The 20875-nt window shown below is 38.5% G+C and overlaps 1 protein-coding gene across 2 annotated transcripts in view; it reads left to right on the top strand.

Moving 5' to 3' along the window:
• Nucleotides 1–20875, top strand: part of cfap299 (cilia and flagella associated protein 299) — a 74314-nt gene that overhangs the window by 43954 nt on the left and 9485 nt on the right. For both annotated transcript variants that reach the window (XM_063898033.1, XM_063898032.1), the window contains exon 4: nt 15988–16130. In XM_063898033.1, the coding sequence (XP_063754103.1) occupies nt 15988–16130 (143 nt within the window). The remainder of the gene's footprint in view (nt 1–15987; nt 16131–20875) is intronic.

Raw genomic sequence — 20875 nt, 5'->3', positions numbered from 1 at the left:
GCGAGGGGAAACAGTCCTCACTCAGGCCCCCCCCCCCCTCCCGTCTACTGCAGCAGAACAGAACCAGGTTACGACCATAACTTTAATCAGTGCCTGATTACCTGATCCCGATCAGCTGTCTGGCCTCCGGCTGAGCCACTCCTACCACTCCAGCAGCCGGCGCCCTAACCACACCCCGCTGCCACACACGTGTTGTAAGAATTTCATACATTAGAATAAAGGTCTTTTTTAAGTTTTCCCTTTTTTGACCAGTTCAGTAAATCTGATCTTGCAACATATTCCTTGTTGACTCCCTCAACCTGGACAAAGTTTAGACAGCCATTTGTCTTTCCCCACAAAACCATAGCCTCACACATCATTCTGAATTTAAGCATGGTGTTTTGATTGTGGTAAACAGTATCACGGTGAACCTTTCTAAGCATTTACTATTTGGCTTCCTGTATCAGGATGCAAGATGTTGAGGAAATGACTTATGGAATCAGTCATTTTTACAGCTTTTTGTGGTTGGTCATGGACTTTAGTAATGTGGCCTTTTGACTTCCTTCACAAACAGAATTTGGATGAAAGAGTTCTAGCAGAAATGAACAAACTTCCAACCCAGGTTTTTTATTTTTGATTCACACATACTATGGCAGTTTATATCAGGTTTATACAAAAGCTGAAAATGGTATAGTTTGGTTTAATTGGAAAGCCTTTAATTGTGACATGTTGAGCATTGTACGAACCAAATTGATTAGCACCATCATCAAGGATGGCCTCGAAATAAAAATCCCTTTATCAAAAATGTTTGATTTCACTCATTGGATTTATTACATAATATTGAAAAGTGATTACAATATTCTGTAATCTTTCAAACATTGCAATATATATACATATATATATATATATATATATATATATATATATATATATATGTATATATATATATAAATCAAAATTATTCTTAGCATCTATTTTTAGCTGTATGTTGTTTTTTATCCTCCAATAAATAAACCGATTTGAATTATTCAAAAATACTTGTACCTTGTATTGTAGTTAATATAGATCAATAAAAGATGAGTAACATGCTTAATGTATCAGCCATACATGTCACGGGAAATCCCCTGGTTGAAAGGGTGTGGTGAAAGTTAATAATTTTTTCAGATGTCATTGTTCACAGCTTTACTTCCGTGCTGGTCCTACCGCCTGCTTCTCCATCTGGGGGCCTGCCATCATCCATGTTCTGTAGGTGATATGATGATTATGGAAACTCCAACTCCAAAACATCAGAACCTGAAGAAAAGCAGGGATTAAGCCTCAGTGTTATGTAGATTCACAACGTTTCCACAATTGTCTGCCTCAACAACCCAATCCATGCACTTTCACTGCGATCTTACAGCTTAGAGAGACAGTTCTTATACAAGTGAACATCCATGCCACATTTGGATCCTAACACAGTAGTCAGGAGAAATGTGGGAAATAAAGACACAAATTCCTTAGTCTCACTTCATTGGACAAAAAATCTCCCAAACTTTGTCCAAGACAAAGAAAGAAGAAAAAAATATTGTCTCAGCGGCTTTTGTGGTGAGTGTTTTCAGAGAGTTAACTCAGAGGGCAACTCCCTCTCAACATCCTGTTTTTTTTTGTTCTCCCTTCTGATATCAAAACCTGAGATGAGGTCAAGGATTTCACCTGCGTTGTCTTCCGAGCACATCATAGTCACCTGGATTTGCTACATTTATTGAATATTTATCATGTTAAACTTCCTTTGAGGAGCTTTTTCACACCCCTTCGTAATGACGTCAGAGGTCACAAACTGTAAACGGGCATTACATCCTGTGCTAACAGGATCAGATAAACTGGCAAACCTGGAAAGGCATCTGTTTGGAACCAGCGCAACACATCACATTTTTTAAGGACTTATTTTCTCTTTAATTGTGAAGCTTTAGTAGGTTTGAGTTAAGAGTTATAACACAGTTCTTGAAAATGTTACTAGGCTGTATTGAACATGTTAATGAATGGATCACTAACACTGTCAAATCTGTAACCATTTACAGGCTGGGTTCATTTAGTTTTCTTTCTCTCAAATGTGTAAAGAGCATTTTAAATTGGCTGTGTTCTAACTGTAACGTACAAATTGTCCATTTGCTAATACAAAGTATAATTTAGTCCACTGGTTCCCAAGCTGGGGTGAGGACAGCCAGTGGATGCAAAAGTTTCATAGGGGTTTGCGAGGCTTTCCCAATCTTGAGAGGTGTTGCTCATCTTTTTTGTATCTACAGCTGCTCTATAACTCAACATTTTACTACACAGTTAGAAGGCAGAAAACCATGATTAGTGCTGCCGTCGTTTTAAAGAAGGATGCTCATTTTCAGTTTCATATTTATATTCTGTGCTTTTACTTTGACATGTTTATAGGCTCCAATGTTCGAAAAGTGCTTTATCTTTCTCATACTACACCTCTTTTTCCCCTTTGTGTGAAACAAGAGCCACTCGGTTCTGTTTAGATTGATCAACTGCTTAAATGTGTCAGAAAAGTCCTGGCCCTTAGCATATCACAAAGCCTTGAAGCGCTAGCCAATAGAGAAGTATGCATTAAAAAAAACTAAAAGTTAATCCAACAACGAGAAGACACCAGTGATAAGAAAACACTGCTAAATATTTAAGATTGATGAAATAATGAACTAAAACACCTAAAATTATAATTCTAGGTTTCTGCACCCACAGTAACTGGAGTAGAATTCCACACGCAGTAGATCCTCAGATTCATGCCTATAGAAGGATCTGGTCACTCTTTAAATTTTAGTACGTGTTGGAGAGAAAGATTGGAATGTGTTTACTACTGCCGGATCATCGTCATGTGGTCCCTGTGCCTAAAGTAGTAACTTTGTGAGCTGGGGCCACTGCTGTTGAGCTGCAGATGCAGATGACCAATGTAACATATATTTGCCTCCACTCGAAATCTGTTAAATAACAGGAAGGGAGTGCACTCAAAAATAAAGTTGTTTGTGGCATCCTTGTTCGTGCCCACTTTAGAACTAAGGGTTCTGTGTAATTTTTGCATAACTGCACTGCACTGCGTGTACAATAATTGCAACCACTTTATAATGATTTGTCTTCAAGGTGACAAGTATGGGACCCACCAAGATGAATTTGTTTCTGTTTCCAGTCGATTGACTTGCAGGATGTTTAGAATGTGCAGTTTAGCCACAATCATTCAGTCATCTCTTTGTTGAATCTGTTGTACAGATGCAGCAATACCAGACACATACTGTAGCTTTGACTCGTGCTGCATACTTATTCTAAATTGATTCTGAGTATAAAGTTTTCTGACTGAAACATCTAAATTAAGTATACTGAATCCTCTTGATTTCTGTGTTTTGTGTTGATACAGTGCGATCCCTCAGCGCATGGCCAAAATCTATCTACAGCATCATACCTTTCCCATACATTGTTAATGATGGTGACACATTATGATAATAATAAGAAAAATATGAAGATTCCAGATTCAAAGGCTTTAATGTCATGTGCACACAAGCTAAAGTGTAGAAATGGCAATGAAAATCCAACAAGTGCAACATAGTTATATAAGACCAAAAACAATAAAATAATATCAAATATATATTACTATAGAAATAATGCAAGAAGAAGTCTATATACATGTAAATGGAATATGATATAACAGAATGTCAAATTAAGTATTTTACAGTAAAATCAACACCATGTGAAGTTGCGTTTCTTTGGTTACCTCCGCTGCTAGCTTGCGCCATTTAGCACATCTTTTTGTAATTGGTTGCTCGCCAAAATGTCAACGGCAATCAGGGTCAAAGTTGGAGGCGACAATTTCAACTGGTGCGCGGCACATCGTCTATTCTGGCAGCCCCACTCTCTCCATAGAAACACAACGGCAACATCAGCGCAGAGCGGTTTTACTGCTTGTCACACAATAAAAGATGCTAGAAATGTGTTGGCAGTAAAACCTATGTTTTGAACTTTGCAACAAGGCCCATTGCCCGTCATTGTCATAATCCAATCCAATCCAATCCAATCGCATCAAGCAATCATGGTTAACATTTTTAATGCTTTAACTCTTCTTTTGGTATTCAAATGTTTTTGAATCGAAAAAATACTTGGAGTTGGAATTAGAGATCTGAATCCCAGTGAAGTGATGATCGTCAGTCTTTACTTTATTGTGTTAACTTTTTGGGAGTTTAGAAAATCTTATTATTTCACAGTGTTGAATCAGTTGTCCATGATGGTATGCGGTCTACCACAGATGGTAACATTATTTCAATGCGCCTTTTTCACACGGATGTATGAGGAATAAAAATCCTTAACACAGCTGTGATTTACCTCAAGGTCTAGCCTTTGTTCCCCCCCAAAAACACAGTAGCTTACATTCTGAGCGGCTTCCCACTGAAAAACAAAGACAAGAAAAACCTCAGGACCTTTGTGTCAGGCATTTATGGAGAAATTCTCAGGCACTAAGGTCTTTGGTTAATGCTTGTTTTACAAATCACACAATCTGTTACCAGTTTCATGCACCTGCACAAGCAGATCTCTGCGTGGAGGCGGTTTAGTGTTCCGGTATGTGTTCATCTTTTGTACTATGAAAGGGTATTGCAGGTCATTTCAGTCATAAATATCCATTTTCCAAATGCTGATAGCCCTGGTTCTCCCATCATACTGTGAAACAAGAAAAGGAAAAAATGAAACGGTTTAGAATAATGAATTAAAGATAGATATATATCTTTATTTTTTTATTTTTTTACCAGTTTTGAAACCTCCAGTTTAGCAGTGAAATGTCCAGGGAAATTTGCTGAGCTTTAACACATTTGAAGTAATACTTTCGGTACTAGGAAACCCTATTTCTTCCAAATTCAACTCGTGTGTCTTTTTGATAATTATAAAGAGCACAAACATGTGGACAGCTGCTGCAACGTGCCAGCCGTTGCCCACTAACTTAATAAGTTGGTCCCTTAACGGGAAAGGAAATGCAACAAAATATCATCCACAAAGTTAATGATACCATAATGCGCTTTTTCAAATGTTTGCGACAGGCTTTTGCAAACTCGGTACTGGACAAGAAACTTTGTTGCACTGCTTTCATGTGTATTTTAGTCTAAACTTGTATTCTTCTTCCCACTGGTAATTTAAAAGCCAGTGGAATGTGGAAAATGATTGTAGGAGTGGGGAGGGAGAAGATATGCCTTGCTTGGTCACTTTGGTGTCTGAAATCCGTAGCTGAGATGGCGTTTGACTGATTTGTGTCTTAACCACATATGCCAGACCCGCCTGCTATTCTCAACATGTAATTCCTCCCTGAATTCAGGCATGCGACTAATTTACTGTAGGGGCAGGATTTTTTTTCAGTTCCAGAAACTTTACTGCTTTTCTGTTACAGGGCTCTGTACCAAGCGCTGTAAGTGATGCCACCTGTCAGGCTGACAGCTAAATTCTCCAAATGGGGAAGACTTTTATCAGCTGCAGTTGTAAGGAACAGGAAAATATCCACCTGCCATGCATTTCATACCTTTACCTTTTCTTTCACATACTTTAAAGAGATTCCATACTGTTTTGCTGGATTTTGAACAGCGACTTTTGGACACTGTAAGTTAGTTTTTCTTGTAGTTAAAGAATGCATGTTCCATTTCTACGTGAATTCCTTTGTAGTATGTTGCAACTAGACAGCAGATGGTCTGCTGATGTGATATTGCAAGGACTGCTGTTTCTGTCGCCACAGGTCTGCATTTATTGCATATACAGTAGAATCTTGCCCTTGCTTTTTAGTCTTCTCGAGTTCTAAGTAAAACCTTGCTGAAGTTGACTGAAAATAAGCACTATTTGACTTGCGTTTGGAGTCATTGTGACAAAAATCAACATTAAATTTGGTTTTACAACCACTGAGTTGCTGTTAAACTACTTGAAGTGTTGATTTAAGGTTATCGGTCCATGTCATGTGTTCATGTTCCCATCACTGCTTTTTGCTGCTGCAGGAAGTTGCTTTGGCACTACTTCAGTGAGAGCATGCTGGGACTATGTTACTCTTTCCCAGTAAGCTCAAGAGTTTAATAGTCCAACATGTCTTCCAAAGACAATCATAACTTCCAGATCAGAAACCACACTGCTGCTTTTTCTGTCAAACTTCAATGTGTTCTTGCCTGCTCTTCGGTATGTTGCCCTGTTGTTACAACAAATCCATTGTGAGGATAATAAAAATCCTCTATACATGGCATAATTCCTCCAGCCGATGTGAACCGATGCAGTTGGAGAAAAACAGGCACGCTGCAGCATGGGCCAAACTCAGGTTTTAATAGATTTTCTAAAACACCAATTGCGAAAAGCAGGATAGCATTTTCTGATTCTCAGTGCCCTGTAATTTGAAGTGTGTGGGTTCAAGCCACTTATTTTGTGGTGATGGCTTTACTGGCGAGTTCTCCAAAAAGACAGAGGCCAATGCAGCTGAGGGTTGCGCTAGCAGCCTTGCCTTCCTTACTGATTGACCAAGCCGCTTCCCCTTTGGTATCTGGCCACAGTTGTTCTGCCCTCATGGCTAACCTCACTGGGCGTAGCTATCCGCCATTGGGTGTTTTAGAAAGCCCAATAGGAGGACACCTGCTTCTTGATTTATTTATTCCGTCTCTTGCACAAACACCCATGCAGTCTGTATATGGATGCAGATGGAGAGCTCTTGGGGCACACAAGTCTGCCTTTTTTTCTAAACTGAAATTCAAGCAACAACCAATCACCCCCGTATTCTAGCATCAGTATTAGCTATGCATTACCAAAGTAAAGTAAATGCAGCCAAACAGGATCCATACTGTATGTTGTATTAATACCTTACCTTGGCTTGGATCTGATATCATCCAATTGGCATTGTGTCCTTTGCATACCTTAACTCCCATAATTACACAATTTAGGCAAAATTCTTGTTTTCTTTAAGGACCCAAAATTACCATTGAAGGGGCCCTTTAATGCTGGTTTTCAGGTTAATATTTGTTTTTTTAGTCTCTACTGTGACATGTCTCCATGCTTTAATGTTCAAAAAGCTCTTTATTTTTCTCACACTGCCTGTGCTGCAGCACTTCTGTTCACCCTCTGTCTGAAACCAGAGCCCAGTCTGCTCTGATTGGCTAGCTGGCTGGCTGTTATGGTTGGTCAACCACTTATAAGAACGATTATTACCTAGTGATGTCACTATATAGCAAAAGAAAACAAAGGACTACAAACGAACCATTTCAGGAAGGGGATGTGTTGGAGAGAAACTCCCTCTTGAGGGAACTTTGGGATTTACGCCTTTGCAGACCATTTAAATGCAACAAAAAAAAAACTATATAAAACACTACAGGAAAAGGAAAACCCCAAAAACCGTAATAGGGCTCTCACATAGCAAATGAGCTAACATGTCTTTAAGAAAAAGGGACACAACATAAAGCTGACTATGACAATAAAGTAATTTATGTATGTTACTTATTATAAGTGGCTTTGGATAAAAATGTCCGCTAAATGAAATGTAATGTAATTTTTTTAGCGGGTTACAAAAGTGGAAAAGTATTAAACAAATAATGAAAATTCTCAAATGCGCTAATGCATTGCATAGAATAAAGACATATGTTTCTTTGCACCATTTTGTGTGGCCTGGCCAGCCTTGTTCAGGGCTTTAAGAGAATACAGATATAACATTAAACCACCATGTAGGGCAAGAAGTCCTTTTGAACAGTTAACTTGTGCATTTTTGTACCCAGTGCCAAGACATCTGTCTGGTGACACACCCTGTAATTATAAACGAAAGGAAAATAAATGTCCTTTTGATTATTTCCATCCTCATGCACTCACAATAAGGCCTGTTATGGCAATTCCAACCAAAAGTTTTAGAAATAGTCTTTTCTTTGACACCATGGTGAGGAATCTTAGTAACATGGTGGCACAGTTAGACACTAGATGGTGACAGAAATGGTTTAAAATACTGTGTTTGCATAGTAAACACTTTAATATCTGAAGTGACTGCTAAATCTGTGGGGCAAAGCTGACATATGTTCATCTCTTTCCAGGGTGGTAAAAACCAACTCTTTATTTATTCTTGTAGATATAGACTTGTTTTAAACTTCAATTTAGACTTTTTAGTGGATGGAAAAGAAACATTTGCCAGAAAAAAGTGTAGGAAAGTCTCTGAATGATGGCTGAAGACTATCAGCAGCCCATGTGGAGGGCTATGATGAGAGGGTATGGTAAAGGATGCTCAAACAAATGATCATGACTCACCAATGTGCAAACAACTTGCAACCCTGCGCTTGTGTCTAAAAGGCACACTCCAATGCACTTTACAAAGAATGAGTGAATACAATAGGTGTGTTTGTGTGTGGTACCAATGAAGCCTGTTGCTGTGTGCTTTGATGTTCATACAACTCATTTTTATTTTCATTGTCTTCGACTGGATATAAAAATGTTTACCCTCTGCCTAAAATGTTTTGTTTTAGCTCCTGCCTCTTTAAGGCCCTTTCTTAAACCCCTAGTCTGCTCTGATTTGTCCATCATGTTGTTTTGCACCATTATAAAGTATTGCAGTGATATTTTTGTAGGCCGACCTGGAAGTTGATAAGGGTTAGTGTTAGTGTTAGGTCAACAAAAAAGCATTGAGATTTTTATATTCAAATTTGAAGAATTAATGCAATCCCTAGAAGTAAAAAGCTAACGTTAGGCTATTAACAAAGAAAATCATGGTCATATTACTTGACGTCACCACAGCTAAGCCACAGTGTTCGGCATGATGACGAGATCGCAGTCGCACATATAAAGCTTCAGACATTCACGAGTGAGGGATTACCTGACACAAAATCTCTTAAGCTTATGTTAACCAGAGACCTTATTTCAGGCCTCTTAACTAAAAATACATTCTAAGAAAACATTGACTTCAAGACAATGGAACCAAGAGTCTTAATATAATAACTAATTTCTGGGTTTTAGGAGTTATTCCTATTGCAGCCAGGGAATGACTACAAACAATGTAGCAGCACTTTCTACCTGTATGACATCCCAATGTTACGGATTTCATGACTGCCTGTTTTAAGGCACAATTTCTCAATACGGTGTGCAATCTCTACAAGGATTGAGCGTTGTCACACTTTCCCAGCCTTAACCTGCTTGAAAATGTAAAAATTCATTGAAAACTCACCCTTTTTTGTTAATTTACAATATACCATAAATCTCTGATATGAACTGAATTCAGGTGCTATTCCCCAGAAATACTGTAGTGTGAGACTTTTTTCAAATGTACACATTAGTTGGTGTTGAACATGCTTTTTGAAAGAAGGGGATTGGATAGACCCATATTGGATGTCCTGTACTGAATCAAACAGATGAGTTAATGTGGACAAAGGTCTCTCGCATCACAATATTAATATACTATTGTGATAGATTAAATATTGACATTTTATTTAAAATTGTTAATAACCAGGTGGGAATATTTGTTTCTTGCTATTTTGAATACATGAAATCAAAGGATTTTGCATTATATTGATGCAAGAATGCAAGCCAAGTATGATCAAAAGCAATTCTGATTTGGGAAAAATAGGATGATTTTGAGAGATTATCAAATGCACGGGTTGAACATGAGATTCTCCATATATTCCAGTCCAACTGTTTATAAAAGAAAAGTTTAATATTTTGCGAAACAATCTTTTATATTATTTGTTCAAGTGTGAATGAGAAGAAGATTAATACCAATCCTTTTCCTGAGTTAAAAAACAGTCTCACTAGAGGGAGGATGTGGTTGACTTATTTTAGCCTACGGACTACACACAGGGGGCAACAATTAGCCTGGTTTAACACACCCTGACACCTAATAATAGATAATAGATAGATGGATTGAAGCTGATGAATAAAACCTATAAATAAGAGGGGAGAGATGTCAAATGTGTTTTATGTGTTTTGTTCTATGATACACTGCCATGTTTAAAGATGGGCATGAATGAACATGGGCATGAATTCATGTTTTAAACATAGTTTAATAGCTCTTGTATTACTCACTATTCTATTGGTGTTGTAAACTTTACCCAACTCTTCAGTCAATAAGCTATGGATCTGGATCACATTTCCTGCAGGATGTGTAATTCGGTTAGATCCCCACGGTCGCAAAACACCTCAACACATATGGTTTGTTCCGTTGCATCTATTACACAAGCCAGCTGTGTGAAGTCACTTCCAAGTCAAATAAGTAATCATCGTCAGCCTCCTGCTGAACCCCCTTCCCAAACTCACACACTCACACGTCAACACACAATGAGTACATTTGGGGGACTAGAAGTAATTCTTACAGTAGATGCATCACAATTGTTTCTTGAAAGATTTTGTCTCGATGCATTGATGTCAATAATTGGACTCCGAAGACGAAACCAGTGGCTCCCCTGCATGTACCTGTTATATGAAAGAGTTGGCTGTATGGTTTTTACGGAATTACGTTTCTTACGGCATACGTTCCTTATGACGAAATTCCTTCTTTTACGGCAGTACGTTACTCATGGCTGTACGTTTACACACTGTAAAAAGCTGAGTGATAGATACAACTGCCTTTAAATGTCCTCAAAGAAAATGTATAACGTGAAGGAGGAAACTCAGAGAGGTTGAAGGAGCCTTGTTCAATCACAAATTCTGATCACTAAAAGAGTTCAAGTATTATTTGCATCCTATTACCAAGAAACATTAAAATATGTTTATTTAAAAAACAATGTTTCTTTTTAGACAGACATACTTTTTTACATGGCAATCATCTCTCTTTTTAAATACAAACGTGTAAAACTGGTTCAATATGGAGAAGGTAATTAAAATGAACAAGGAATCGTGGCTTTGAAGTTGTTGTTGAATGCAGATTGTAAAACCGGCTTTAAACAATGTACGTTTTTTTCATCAAAGCATTGTGAATACATTATGTGGATTCTAAGAAGTGTAGCCACTGATATTTTTACAGCATCTAACAGGGATCTAGATAAACAATCAAATAACACACACTCCAAAGGGTATATCCATGAAGGGGACAAGAGTTAATCCTGCCAGAAAAAATGACCTCTACCTAAAAACATTCCTGTATTACAGACCGTGTTTTCCTTACCCCAACAAATTTACACAGTTGTTAGTGATGGCCCGGGATTCCTCCTAAAGTGCAGCCCACCAATAATAAACAGTATGGCAGCTGACACCGCAAGACACCTGCACAGCTCCCTGACACTGCAGGATTGTTCCCAGGGACTGGGGGAGTTGGTGTGGGCAGAGGTGGGTTGGAGAAAGGAGGGAGGAGGGGGCCTACAGACAGGTTGGTTGTGTTTGTGCGTGTGGGGGTTTTCTACGAGGCACTATTGAAACAAAAGACACCAGAGTTCTCAAATGTGAAGTATTGTCTAAACTCAACCAGCTGTTTTAAAACTTTCCACCAAAATTTGAATCAGGAACTATATTGGAATCAAACAATAAAAGACATTTAAAACCATACTTTGATACTTGACATTTTATTAGATCCAATGCAAATTTTCAACAAAAGAACCTTAAGAGTACTGATTGATAGTAATCCCACACACACAGTCAGATGGTTTTAGTGTGACTTGGTAAACATCAAAACAAAAAATACCAGTTTTACTTGTTTGTGTACATTTTGAAATTGTATAATTTTCCAAAAGATTAAAAGGCAGCTATCCTAATCCTACCATTTGAAGTCTTCAAGAATTGTACTTCAAATCTTTTAAGTTAAAAAGGTTAATGGTGCAATTTAGCAATAAACAATTGTTTTCATTTGTCTCAGTTTGCTTATTTACTTCATTTTAACCAATAAAACATCTCAAATTGCCTAACTCACTTATCGAGAAAACGATATTGAATTGGGAATTCGATTGGAATTTGTTTTGTGAAATTGCGAATCCTGAGATACGGAAAGATTCACCCCTATTATTGAGAGTCAAATCCCAGCCTTTAGGTAGCTCTGTTTAGTCATTTGTACCCTTGGTATGCCATACACACCACATAAACAAACATCTACAGAATCACTAACGCATTCAGACTTACCTTCCTCATGGCACAGGATGTCAGGTGGCCCAGCTATTGTGTCCCCACCTGTAGGACATTGTCAACGCACAAAGGAGGGGCACAGTACGTGTCAGCCTGCTGTCAGCTTCTGTTTGACTTAAACTTGTAGATCCCCCTCTTTCAGCCGTGGGGCTTTGAAAGATTAGCCAAAGGTTTGTGGAGTAATTCACATCTGTGTGGGTTTTACTTACTGTCAAGAGGCAGGGGATCCCTCCACCGTTTTCACAGGCCACAATTATTACAATTGTAAACACTGTTCAAGTTTCACTGTTTGTTTCTGTGCACATGAACATGTTCGGAGTAGATTTTTGGAGGGGGGGAGAGCTGCAAGAATTTGAGAGGCTTTGTTGTGTTTATTAACTGCATGGATCACGGAATTAAAGGAAACTCCAGGTCTACTCTTAACCTTGTTTATATAACCTTCTTCTTAAGGCCACTGGTGTTTCCCCCCCTGCCAGCTGAAATTCCAGCTGTGTACAAATGAACAAAAGTTTCAAAGAAGAGCAAACTGTATAATAAATACCACAAAGGGCCAGAAACTCTACCTGGGACTTGTGCAGCACTCAACTTCTCATGCCCTAACCAGACTGATGTTTGCCATGAAGCGGGGCCTCTCACTTGCTGCCCTGTGAGGTCACAGCACCTGTTCTTGGTAATTGCTGGCAGGTGACGTAAGGCCTCCACTTGTTTTCCATGGTGTAAGGTGGAGGTCCCCCAGCCCCCTCTTACATGGGGGCTGGAAAGTTATGTTGGTTGTTGCCGGCAAATAAGTATGTCAGACTTAGTTAGAGTTAAATTAACTTTGGCCTACCTGTAGAGGCAAATTAGTGAAAAACAAAATGCGATCTTGTATTTTTATTTAAGCTTAAGATATTTCCACCAAATGTAGTTTCCCGACAAACACAGTTCATGGCATGGTTTATTCATAATTGTGGTTTGATTTACATGTGTTGTTCACTTGGTTATTATTTATGATTACATAGGGTTGGGTTCTAGTCTGATATACATTTGTCCACCATCATATATGTTGCCTTCTTATTTATTAGGTGTAAACATGCCTAATAATCTCATTATATTTTTGCAGATATGTTGCATTAACATTGCTGTCTGTGATATATTTATAGAAACCTTGAAGCTTTGAGTTTGGATTTTTTTGGCTTTGCTTTCTTAGTTTAAGGACATCCTCATCTGGTTATTTTTAACCAGAAGAGACGGACAAGTTGGAGCTAACTACATCCAAATGCAGAAGAAAAATGTAAAGGTGACCAAAATGTTACAGTTACTGCCACAAACTGAAAACACATTGTGAGAAGGTTAAAGTCATAGAACCAAAACATAGAATACACAAAAAGCTAACAAAACTCTGGTATTGACCAGTCAATCACAAAGTTACCCTGCTTTGAAACATATCCTGCTTTATCATCTTGACTCTAAAAGGACCATCATTTATACAAATGATGATCAGGCTGGATTGAAGAAGACCTTAAACTAGGGATTGAATCCATAATCTCACCCAAAAAATGTTTACTGAATTAATCAATTTCATTTTTAAGTCATTTACTCATAGACTTTTACACTAACTGACTTGTACAAGCAATGGAGTATCCTGTCGTTCTGTTGGATGAGCCTGACTCACGATTTCCATTGCCAAACTACCTTGTAAATATTGTGCATATGACAATAAACCATTTTAATCTGAATCATTGGCTTCACTTTTCAGACCCGGAGGGTGTCGCTTCGTTGATTCATCTTTCTATCTAGAATTGGTTCACATTTGGAAATCATACCATTATAAAATTGTATAACATCCAAAGACTGCATTGTTAAGATGTTGTTTTTGTAGTGTTTAGCAAACTGACCCTACGGATTTATGTATCATCCATTGACAAATTCATTTGATATTTTTATCCCTTCCAAAATGTCACTTGCCTCCTTTCTGGGTCCACCTGATGATGTCTTTTCAAGACTGGCTGCAGGAGGACATAAGCCAGTAGATAGGGTATCTGGCCCAGGACTCCAGCCAGCTGTGAACCTGATAGCATCTGTTTTAAACATTTTAGAGACAGAGCGAAAGGAACCCTCTTTTCTTCTGAGCTCTGGAGTGCTAGTTATCTCACGCCTTTTTGGTAAAGGGATCTACAGATGGCCCGTGTCCTGACAGTTGTACGAATGTGCTATCACCAGCTGAGGTATTCTGCTTGGATCCTCTTACTGTGTTACTGTAGGCCCACAAGTGGGACTCATTCATGCTCAGAGTAAATAAGACAAGTCAGAGACAAAAACAGCCCTCCGTTTCTCAAGACAAAAAGAAAAGCTTCTTTTCATCTTGTGAAGGGAGACAAAACAACCTCTTCACACCTGAGTGTGTCCTCTGTTTGGAGTTCTTCCCATCCATTGTCATCACGTGTTATCGAAACCATCAAATCAACATGAAAAGATCATTTCATGTTCTGCTGTCACCTGAGGGGATCTGGACAACTTGCCTTTCATTTGCTTTGTCTGAATCTGGTTTCAAAACCATTTGTCATCCTTTTTTTCTTTGATTATGTCTGGTGTGGGCTTACTTCAAAGACACTGTCTCTGTTGAGCAAGCGTAAAACAGTCATAGGATTTATGTGTTTTGTTTGAGTTGAATAATCTAAGCCTTATCTTTTCTTACTCATATAGTTCTATCAGAAATCTGTGTTTGAACTATAGAGAGCTAACATCTTGCATCACTTCTAGTGTTTCTACTTTTCTAAGGTGTTGGCCCTTAAGCCAAAGGTGCTCCACAGTAGTTGTTTTTGAATCTGCTTAAAAATATATTTGACATTCATAATCTCATTCTTTTTGCCAATACACTTACATTTTTGTAGCATTTGACAAATATATAACCATGGGTTTTGAGCCTGGATGTATAAAAAGAGCTGGATACAGCTTTGGAGGCAGGACCCCGTTGCTTCCTATGAAAGTTGCTCAGTGGCGCATGAAGCCGAAAAGGCCTGAATCTTGAGAGTAAAAGGCCCATAGAGAGTTCACGCTTGAGTTTTCCTTAAGCCCACCTCCGATCTCTCGCTCTTGGCACAATCAGATGAAAGGAAAGGGGAATATAACCCTGGATTTGTTTGTTAGCGCATTTTACACCATTTAGACCCCAATGATTTAAATAAAAGTTATTAGGTATTCGTACTTTTTTAAGTATCGACTTATTTACAGGCGTCACTTTCCCAATGTAAGTCAATGGAATAGATAGATAAGTCGATCATGAAAAAATATATATAGTCAGGTCTTTCCATCTTCAAATGACCCTGGTTGAGTGGTTTTCCAGAAAACACCAATGTCATTCAATTCTAATGAAGCAGTTTACATCTAATTAGCCCCTTAAATGTTGCAACGCCCCAATCTAAGTTATGGAAAAAAGTATTTGACACTGAAGTTGTAGTATCGTTGGTGACCACATCAGGATATGTCCATTCAACATAAAACAGTCTGATGGATTGACCAATTTCATCCCCTTTGAAATTTTTAGGTCCCCCTTTTTGTCTTGACTTTTCACACAACGTGCAGTATAACGTTTGAACTCAGGACTTCACCTTTAATGTCAGTTTGAGCTAAATTCTTGCCCGGACTGTAGGTGTGCTGGAACGGAAGTGAGACTCTAGTTACTGTAAGTCAAAGGATTCAGGTTGAGTCCCACGCATTTATCTGAGCAGGATATTCTGTAGACAGCCCTTCACAGCTAGTGCAGCCAAGGCACAACGACATTAGTTGGAGCCATTTCTGATTAGAACCATATAACATGAGCCTTTGGATTTCAAAGTGGGAGGATTTGTAACAGATCTCCTCTATCTGTCCGCTTTTAACAAGTGACATTTGCCTTCCTGGCTTTGACCCAGCAGAGGCTTGCTGGCCATGATTATTTACGCAGAGGGTTTCCTTCTTTTTCTCTCTTTTTTACAGTCGGTCATTTTCATAAGGGATCATAATACTCTTGGACAGGAAGTATCTGGCTATATAGACTACGCCCACAGACTCAAGACCCAAGATTTTGAACCCTATTTCAGCGGAAAGAAGAGGCTCATGCCAGGACGCACAGATTTATGGTAAGTCTCCTTTCTTTGTAACATGTCCATGTTGGTTGGGGAGGCCTTGACTCGAGTGGGATTTGACAAGATTTTGATGGGTAAGGAAATCTTATTATACAGGATTAAAGACTCAGGTTGACGTGAGAGACCAATATAGGCTTGGAAGGAACTGTGCAGAGGGCAAGTATAGTTAGTATGTGCAGCAGCATCCTTCAAGACTTCATCATATATGTGGAATAATAATACGATTCTGAAGCAAAGCTGAGCAGAGCTGCCAAAGGGCTAACCTTTGGGCACAACACAAACATGAATTTAAAATGAGATTAAAGTACCTAATTCATGTATATGAACATATTCGATACATTGATTGACAACTGATTCTGCTAATTGGTTGATTTACTTTTAGAGGCCCTGGAAAATATTTTACTTCATTAACTCCTTATATAACTCAAATTGAATCTCTTTGGGGTTTTTGGAAAAGCAGCTTGACAAAAAAAATCTGGAAACGTACCTCAAATGTTTGATTGGCTTATTTTAATAAGGTGATCACATTATTCATTCTGATAGTATTTCAAATCTGCTGTAAGCTATAGCTAGCTAACGTAGCTAACCTAGTCATTCCAAACATACAACAACAACAGTTTTTTGACATGTTGATTGATGAATTCGTATAGACAAATAAGTCGAAGATGAAAAAAATATTGTTAGTTGCAGCTCTAGTCAGGTGTTTCCATCTTAAAAGGACAGTGGTTGGGTGGTTTTCCTGATAACAACAATATCATTTAATTCTAATGCAGCAGTTTAATCTAATTACATGACCCTTAAATGTTGCAACATATAAAAAGCCTCTTCTCATTAGAAAAATATGCAAAATGCTAAAGTCCTATAAACAATGTACACATAAATTGTTTAAATGTGAAAACAAATTTCTTGGGGGCTTTAAACATGGCATATTTAGCCAAGATACATCATGTCCTGCTTGTTAAACAAGTACATGCCTCAGTGCCAGTCACACAGTTCCAAGCCAAGCAACACGTGAACTGCTGACCTTACAGGTGTAAGCTAAAATCTAGTCTGTGTCCCTGTGTGGGGCAAGTAACATCATTGTAATTCGTTGTCTATCAAGAGAGCTGTGTACATAGCTGTCAGCAAATTACCAGAGCCAAAACCATTCCCACATTCCACATAGTCTTGCATAGTAACATATTATCAACATTTCAGATATGTGCGAAGAATCCCATGAGGACAAACGGGGGTAATGAGAGTGTGTGTTACACGGTTACTTCAGAGTTCAGCCAAATGACATGCAACCCGTATAACCCCTTTGACACTGTGCAGAAAAAATGTCATAATGTGGACACATTCTAAGGAAAATGATCCCTTTGTCCATAATTTTTATCTTAATGTCAGGAATGTTACTATCATCCCTGTTAGGCAGCACTTGAACTTTTAACTTCTAGCTTAAATAAGTGGCAAAACACAAGTTACACTTTACAACAGAGGCCATTAGAGCAAACATTTTACTTGTACAGGTTTTAATCAAATGCCCAGCTTGATCATATTATCCAAGTGAAAGTGATGGAAAGCATACATGGAATGACCATTATGATTTTCCACTGCATCAAAAACTGCTTGCCAGTTTGATCGAAACCAAGAGCTACAGTAAATCAGGAGAAAAAGTAAGCTGAGGTTGTCAAACAAAAAAAAATGATTTGAAAAAAATTAAACATGGCATAAGAAGTTGAGTTGAGTGTTTGATTCACATACAAAGTCCTGTCATTCAACAACAGTATTTGCATTGCTCCGAGATGTGTGCTGCAGACATGCCTAATCATCTTTAGTTTTTTAAGCACAATATCCATTTTCCCTTTTTTGAAACCTGAAGGTGAACCTGAACATGTGAAGCATTTTTGTTTAATTTATTATATTCTCACAATGTCTTTTGACACACGACTCTGCTCATGGCCTTGGACCCAGCCTCCTCTCTGCCCAGTGGAAGCCCTAACAAGCTGTAGGTGTGAGTCATTTGGTGAGCATGCCTGGAGGTGCAGCAAACTCCCTAATGATGCTTTCATGAGGTTTCCCCCCTACATGGGTCTCCCTGCCCTCCCTCCATCTGATATCTGCCTCCCCTCTCTCCGTCTGTTTTGCTTTACACAGCAAACTCCATCAGATTCACGGCTCATGTCTCTGTCTTTATTTTCAACTTCTTTGACCTCCATGCTTTGCTACCTCCCCCCTTTCTCTGTCACCCCCCCCTCCTATTTTTTTCATCTTTGTCGGGAACAATAACACCCAGTGTGGTTGCCGCTAAGAGGGAGCAGATGCTGGAGCTGCTGCCCACTCAGTGCACTAAACCTCCCACCGCAGGACTCTGAATCCTGTCCCTCCTCCTCCTCCTCCTCCTCCTCCTCCTCCTCCTCCTCTTCCACAGCCACAAAGAACACAGAGTAGCGACACCAGCGCCAGCTCGGGCCTCCACCTCCCACCTCCAGCAAGGAAGGGTGGATAGGTTCACGTACGCAGTCGGAAATGTCTGCAATGAAGAGAAAAAAAAGAGCAGTTGGAGAGTATCTCCCTGGAGCAGAGAATGTGAATTTTTAAAACAGGAAGAATAGAAATTGATTTGTTGGACGAAAAAAAGAAAGCTTCTTTCTCATGCTACGTGTTGAAATTCATCTAAAGGCAATTCATTTGTATTATATGGTGTTTAACTAATCATCCAAAAGTCTAAAAAGGGCTTGGACATGTGAAGAAATATATATATATATATTTTATTTAATGTTGCATTGTTAGATCTCAAAACCAATTGGTAACTCCAATTTTCCCAATTGTACCTAAAGATGATTAGAAGATGTGATGGAAATGTCGTGCCCCTTAGCCTAACACCTACACTGTGTTGGAGCGTAGTCACATAGTGATGTCAGTATGTTACGGAAGTAAACAAAGGAGATAATCAAGGTGTTTCAGGCAAGGGGGGAGATTGTGTTGGAGAGAAACTCTCTCTGGGAGGAACTTGTCTTGTCTGAACTTGGTTGTAGGAACCCTGGTTCTGCTCTTGAAATATTGTGTCGAAAACAAACTTTCCTCATCAACGATTTTCTCTTTGTTACACATTTTGTAAGATCTTACATGTGTAAATAGGAAAACAAGACCCTACCAAAATGCTAGTTGTTTAGAATTTGAACCACAATAGGAATTACAGCTTGCTTTCTTAGATTGGTTATTTTAGATTTTTCATCCATCTATATGTACTACTACTACTGAACGTACCTCTATGTTTGGTAATTTGCAGAATAAGCAAAATAAAACTGTCATATAAATGTTAGTCATATTTTCAGATTTCAGTACGTTCTCAGGCACCTCTGTGCATTGAAGGAGAGGAAAGGAGCAAAAATCAGTTGAATGCTGAAGGTTTGATTTATTTTAGCAGGCACACACTGGGTGGGTGGGACATATAAACATAATTTGTAAAAAGCATGTGTTGTAAGCCTCCTGACCTCCTGGGAAACCTGGTTAAAGTAAATCAAGCGCAGAATTTTCGTTGTCGCATCTGTAAAAGGTTTACATCTTACCTTATAAGAATAGATGCGATATTAGCGATGACATTAATAAACCCACACTTCTCTTGGCAAACTTTTGTAAATACTTTTATTAAGTGATATACATTTATAAAAACAGCTACAATTATAAAAATGTGAATCACTATAGCTTTAATAAAATATGTTGCTGCTTTAAAGGGACAATAACTGTAAAAATGTGAAAGATATGTATATATTGTTTAGCTCCAGCAACTTCAGGGCAAACTGAAACCTTTAAAGGGACCCTATTATGCTTTTTTGGTTTTTGGGTCAGTTTTTGAATAGCTAGGAAAAGGGTCAGCTATTCCAGCCAATAGCAGAAGAGACTAACTCTACTGCTGGTATTATCGCAACCAGGTTTTCCTTGATTTCTCACTTCATTAAGACAGCTACTCAGAATAAGGGTAAAGGATCTAAATGTAGACCTGACTTGAACTTGTCTCAACAGAATTGGACTCCTGACTTCCCAATTGCCCCGGGAATTGACCTGGGCTTGTTTTAATGGACGATTACTTGTGACTTGACTAGCACTTGTTTCAAATGGCTCAAGACTTGACTTGGACATTTCTTGGTTTCAATTTAAAAATGAACTTGGAAGAGTATGAAATTACTCGATTCTTGAATAAGACTCATCCTGGTTAACTTTAACATAGCACTAGACTAAGACTTGTGTATAATTAGTTTAAACTGGTTTTAGACTCTTTCTAATGTTTATTATGCTTCTTAATAGGAAGAATTAATTATTTTTAAAATAATGGGGTCTTATAATTGTGACCCCAAACCATACAATACAATGTTTAAAGGTTAAATCTTCATTATGTCTCCATTACTTTTAATTCTCCACTTCCGACTCGGACACTAAAGTCCTGATCCTCATCTAATTATCCTACAGATCTGCAGCTCCATGCACCCAGCTTCCTGCTACTCCAGATGTGCCTACAGCATCTCTGATGTCTATTTAATGTTCCCCAGCAAAGTGACCATCTGTTTATGCGCTCTGGTTGTTCCCCTCCTTCCTCTCTCTATCTCTTTCCCTCTGCAATCCCTGTGTTTAGTAGTCTTTTAAGAGGCTAGACAACATCTGACATATGGTAGTCCTAATTGATTCTTATCCTTATCCTTATCTTAAAACAGAACAGTGTGTTTTAGTGTAGAAGTATCATTCTGCAGGAAAAAATACAT

The sequence above is a fragment of the Eleginops maclovinus genome, chromosome 12, assembly GCF_036324505.1.
Source record: "Eleginops maclovinus isolate JMC-PN-2008 ecotype Puerto Natales chromosome 12, JC_Emac_rtc_rv5, whole genome shotgun sequence".
NCBI lineage: Eukaryota > Metazoa > Chordata > Actinopteri > Perciformes > Eleginopidae > Eleginops > Eleginops maclovinus.
Note: the sequence above shows the minus strand (reverse complement) of the source record. Positions and strands in the feature narration are given on the sequence as shown.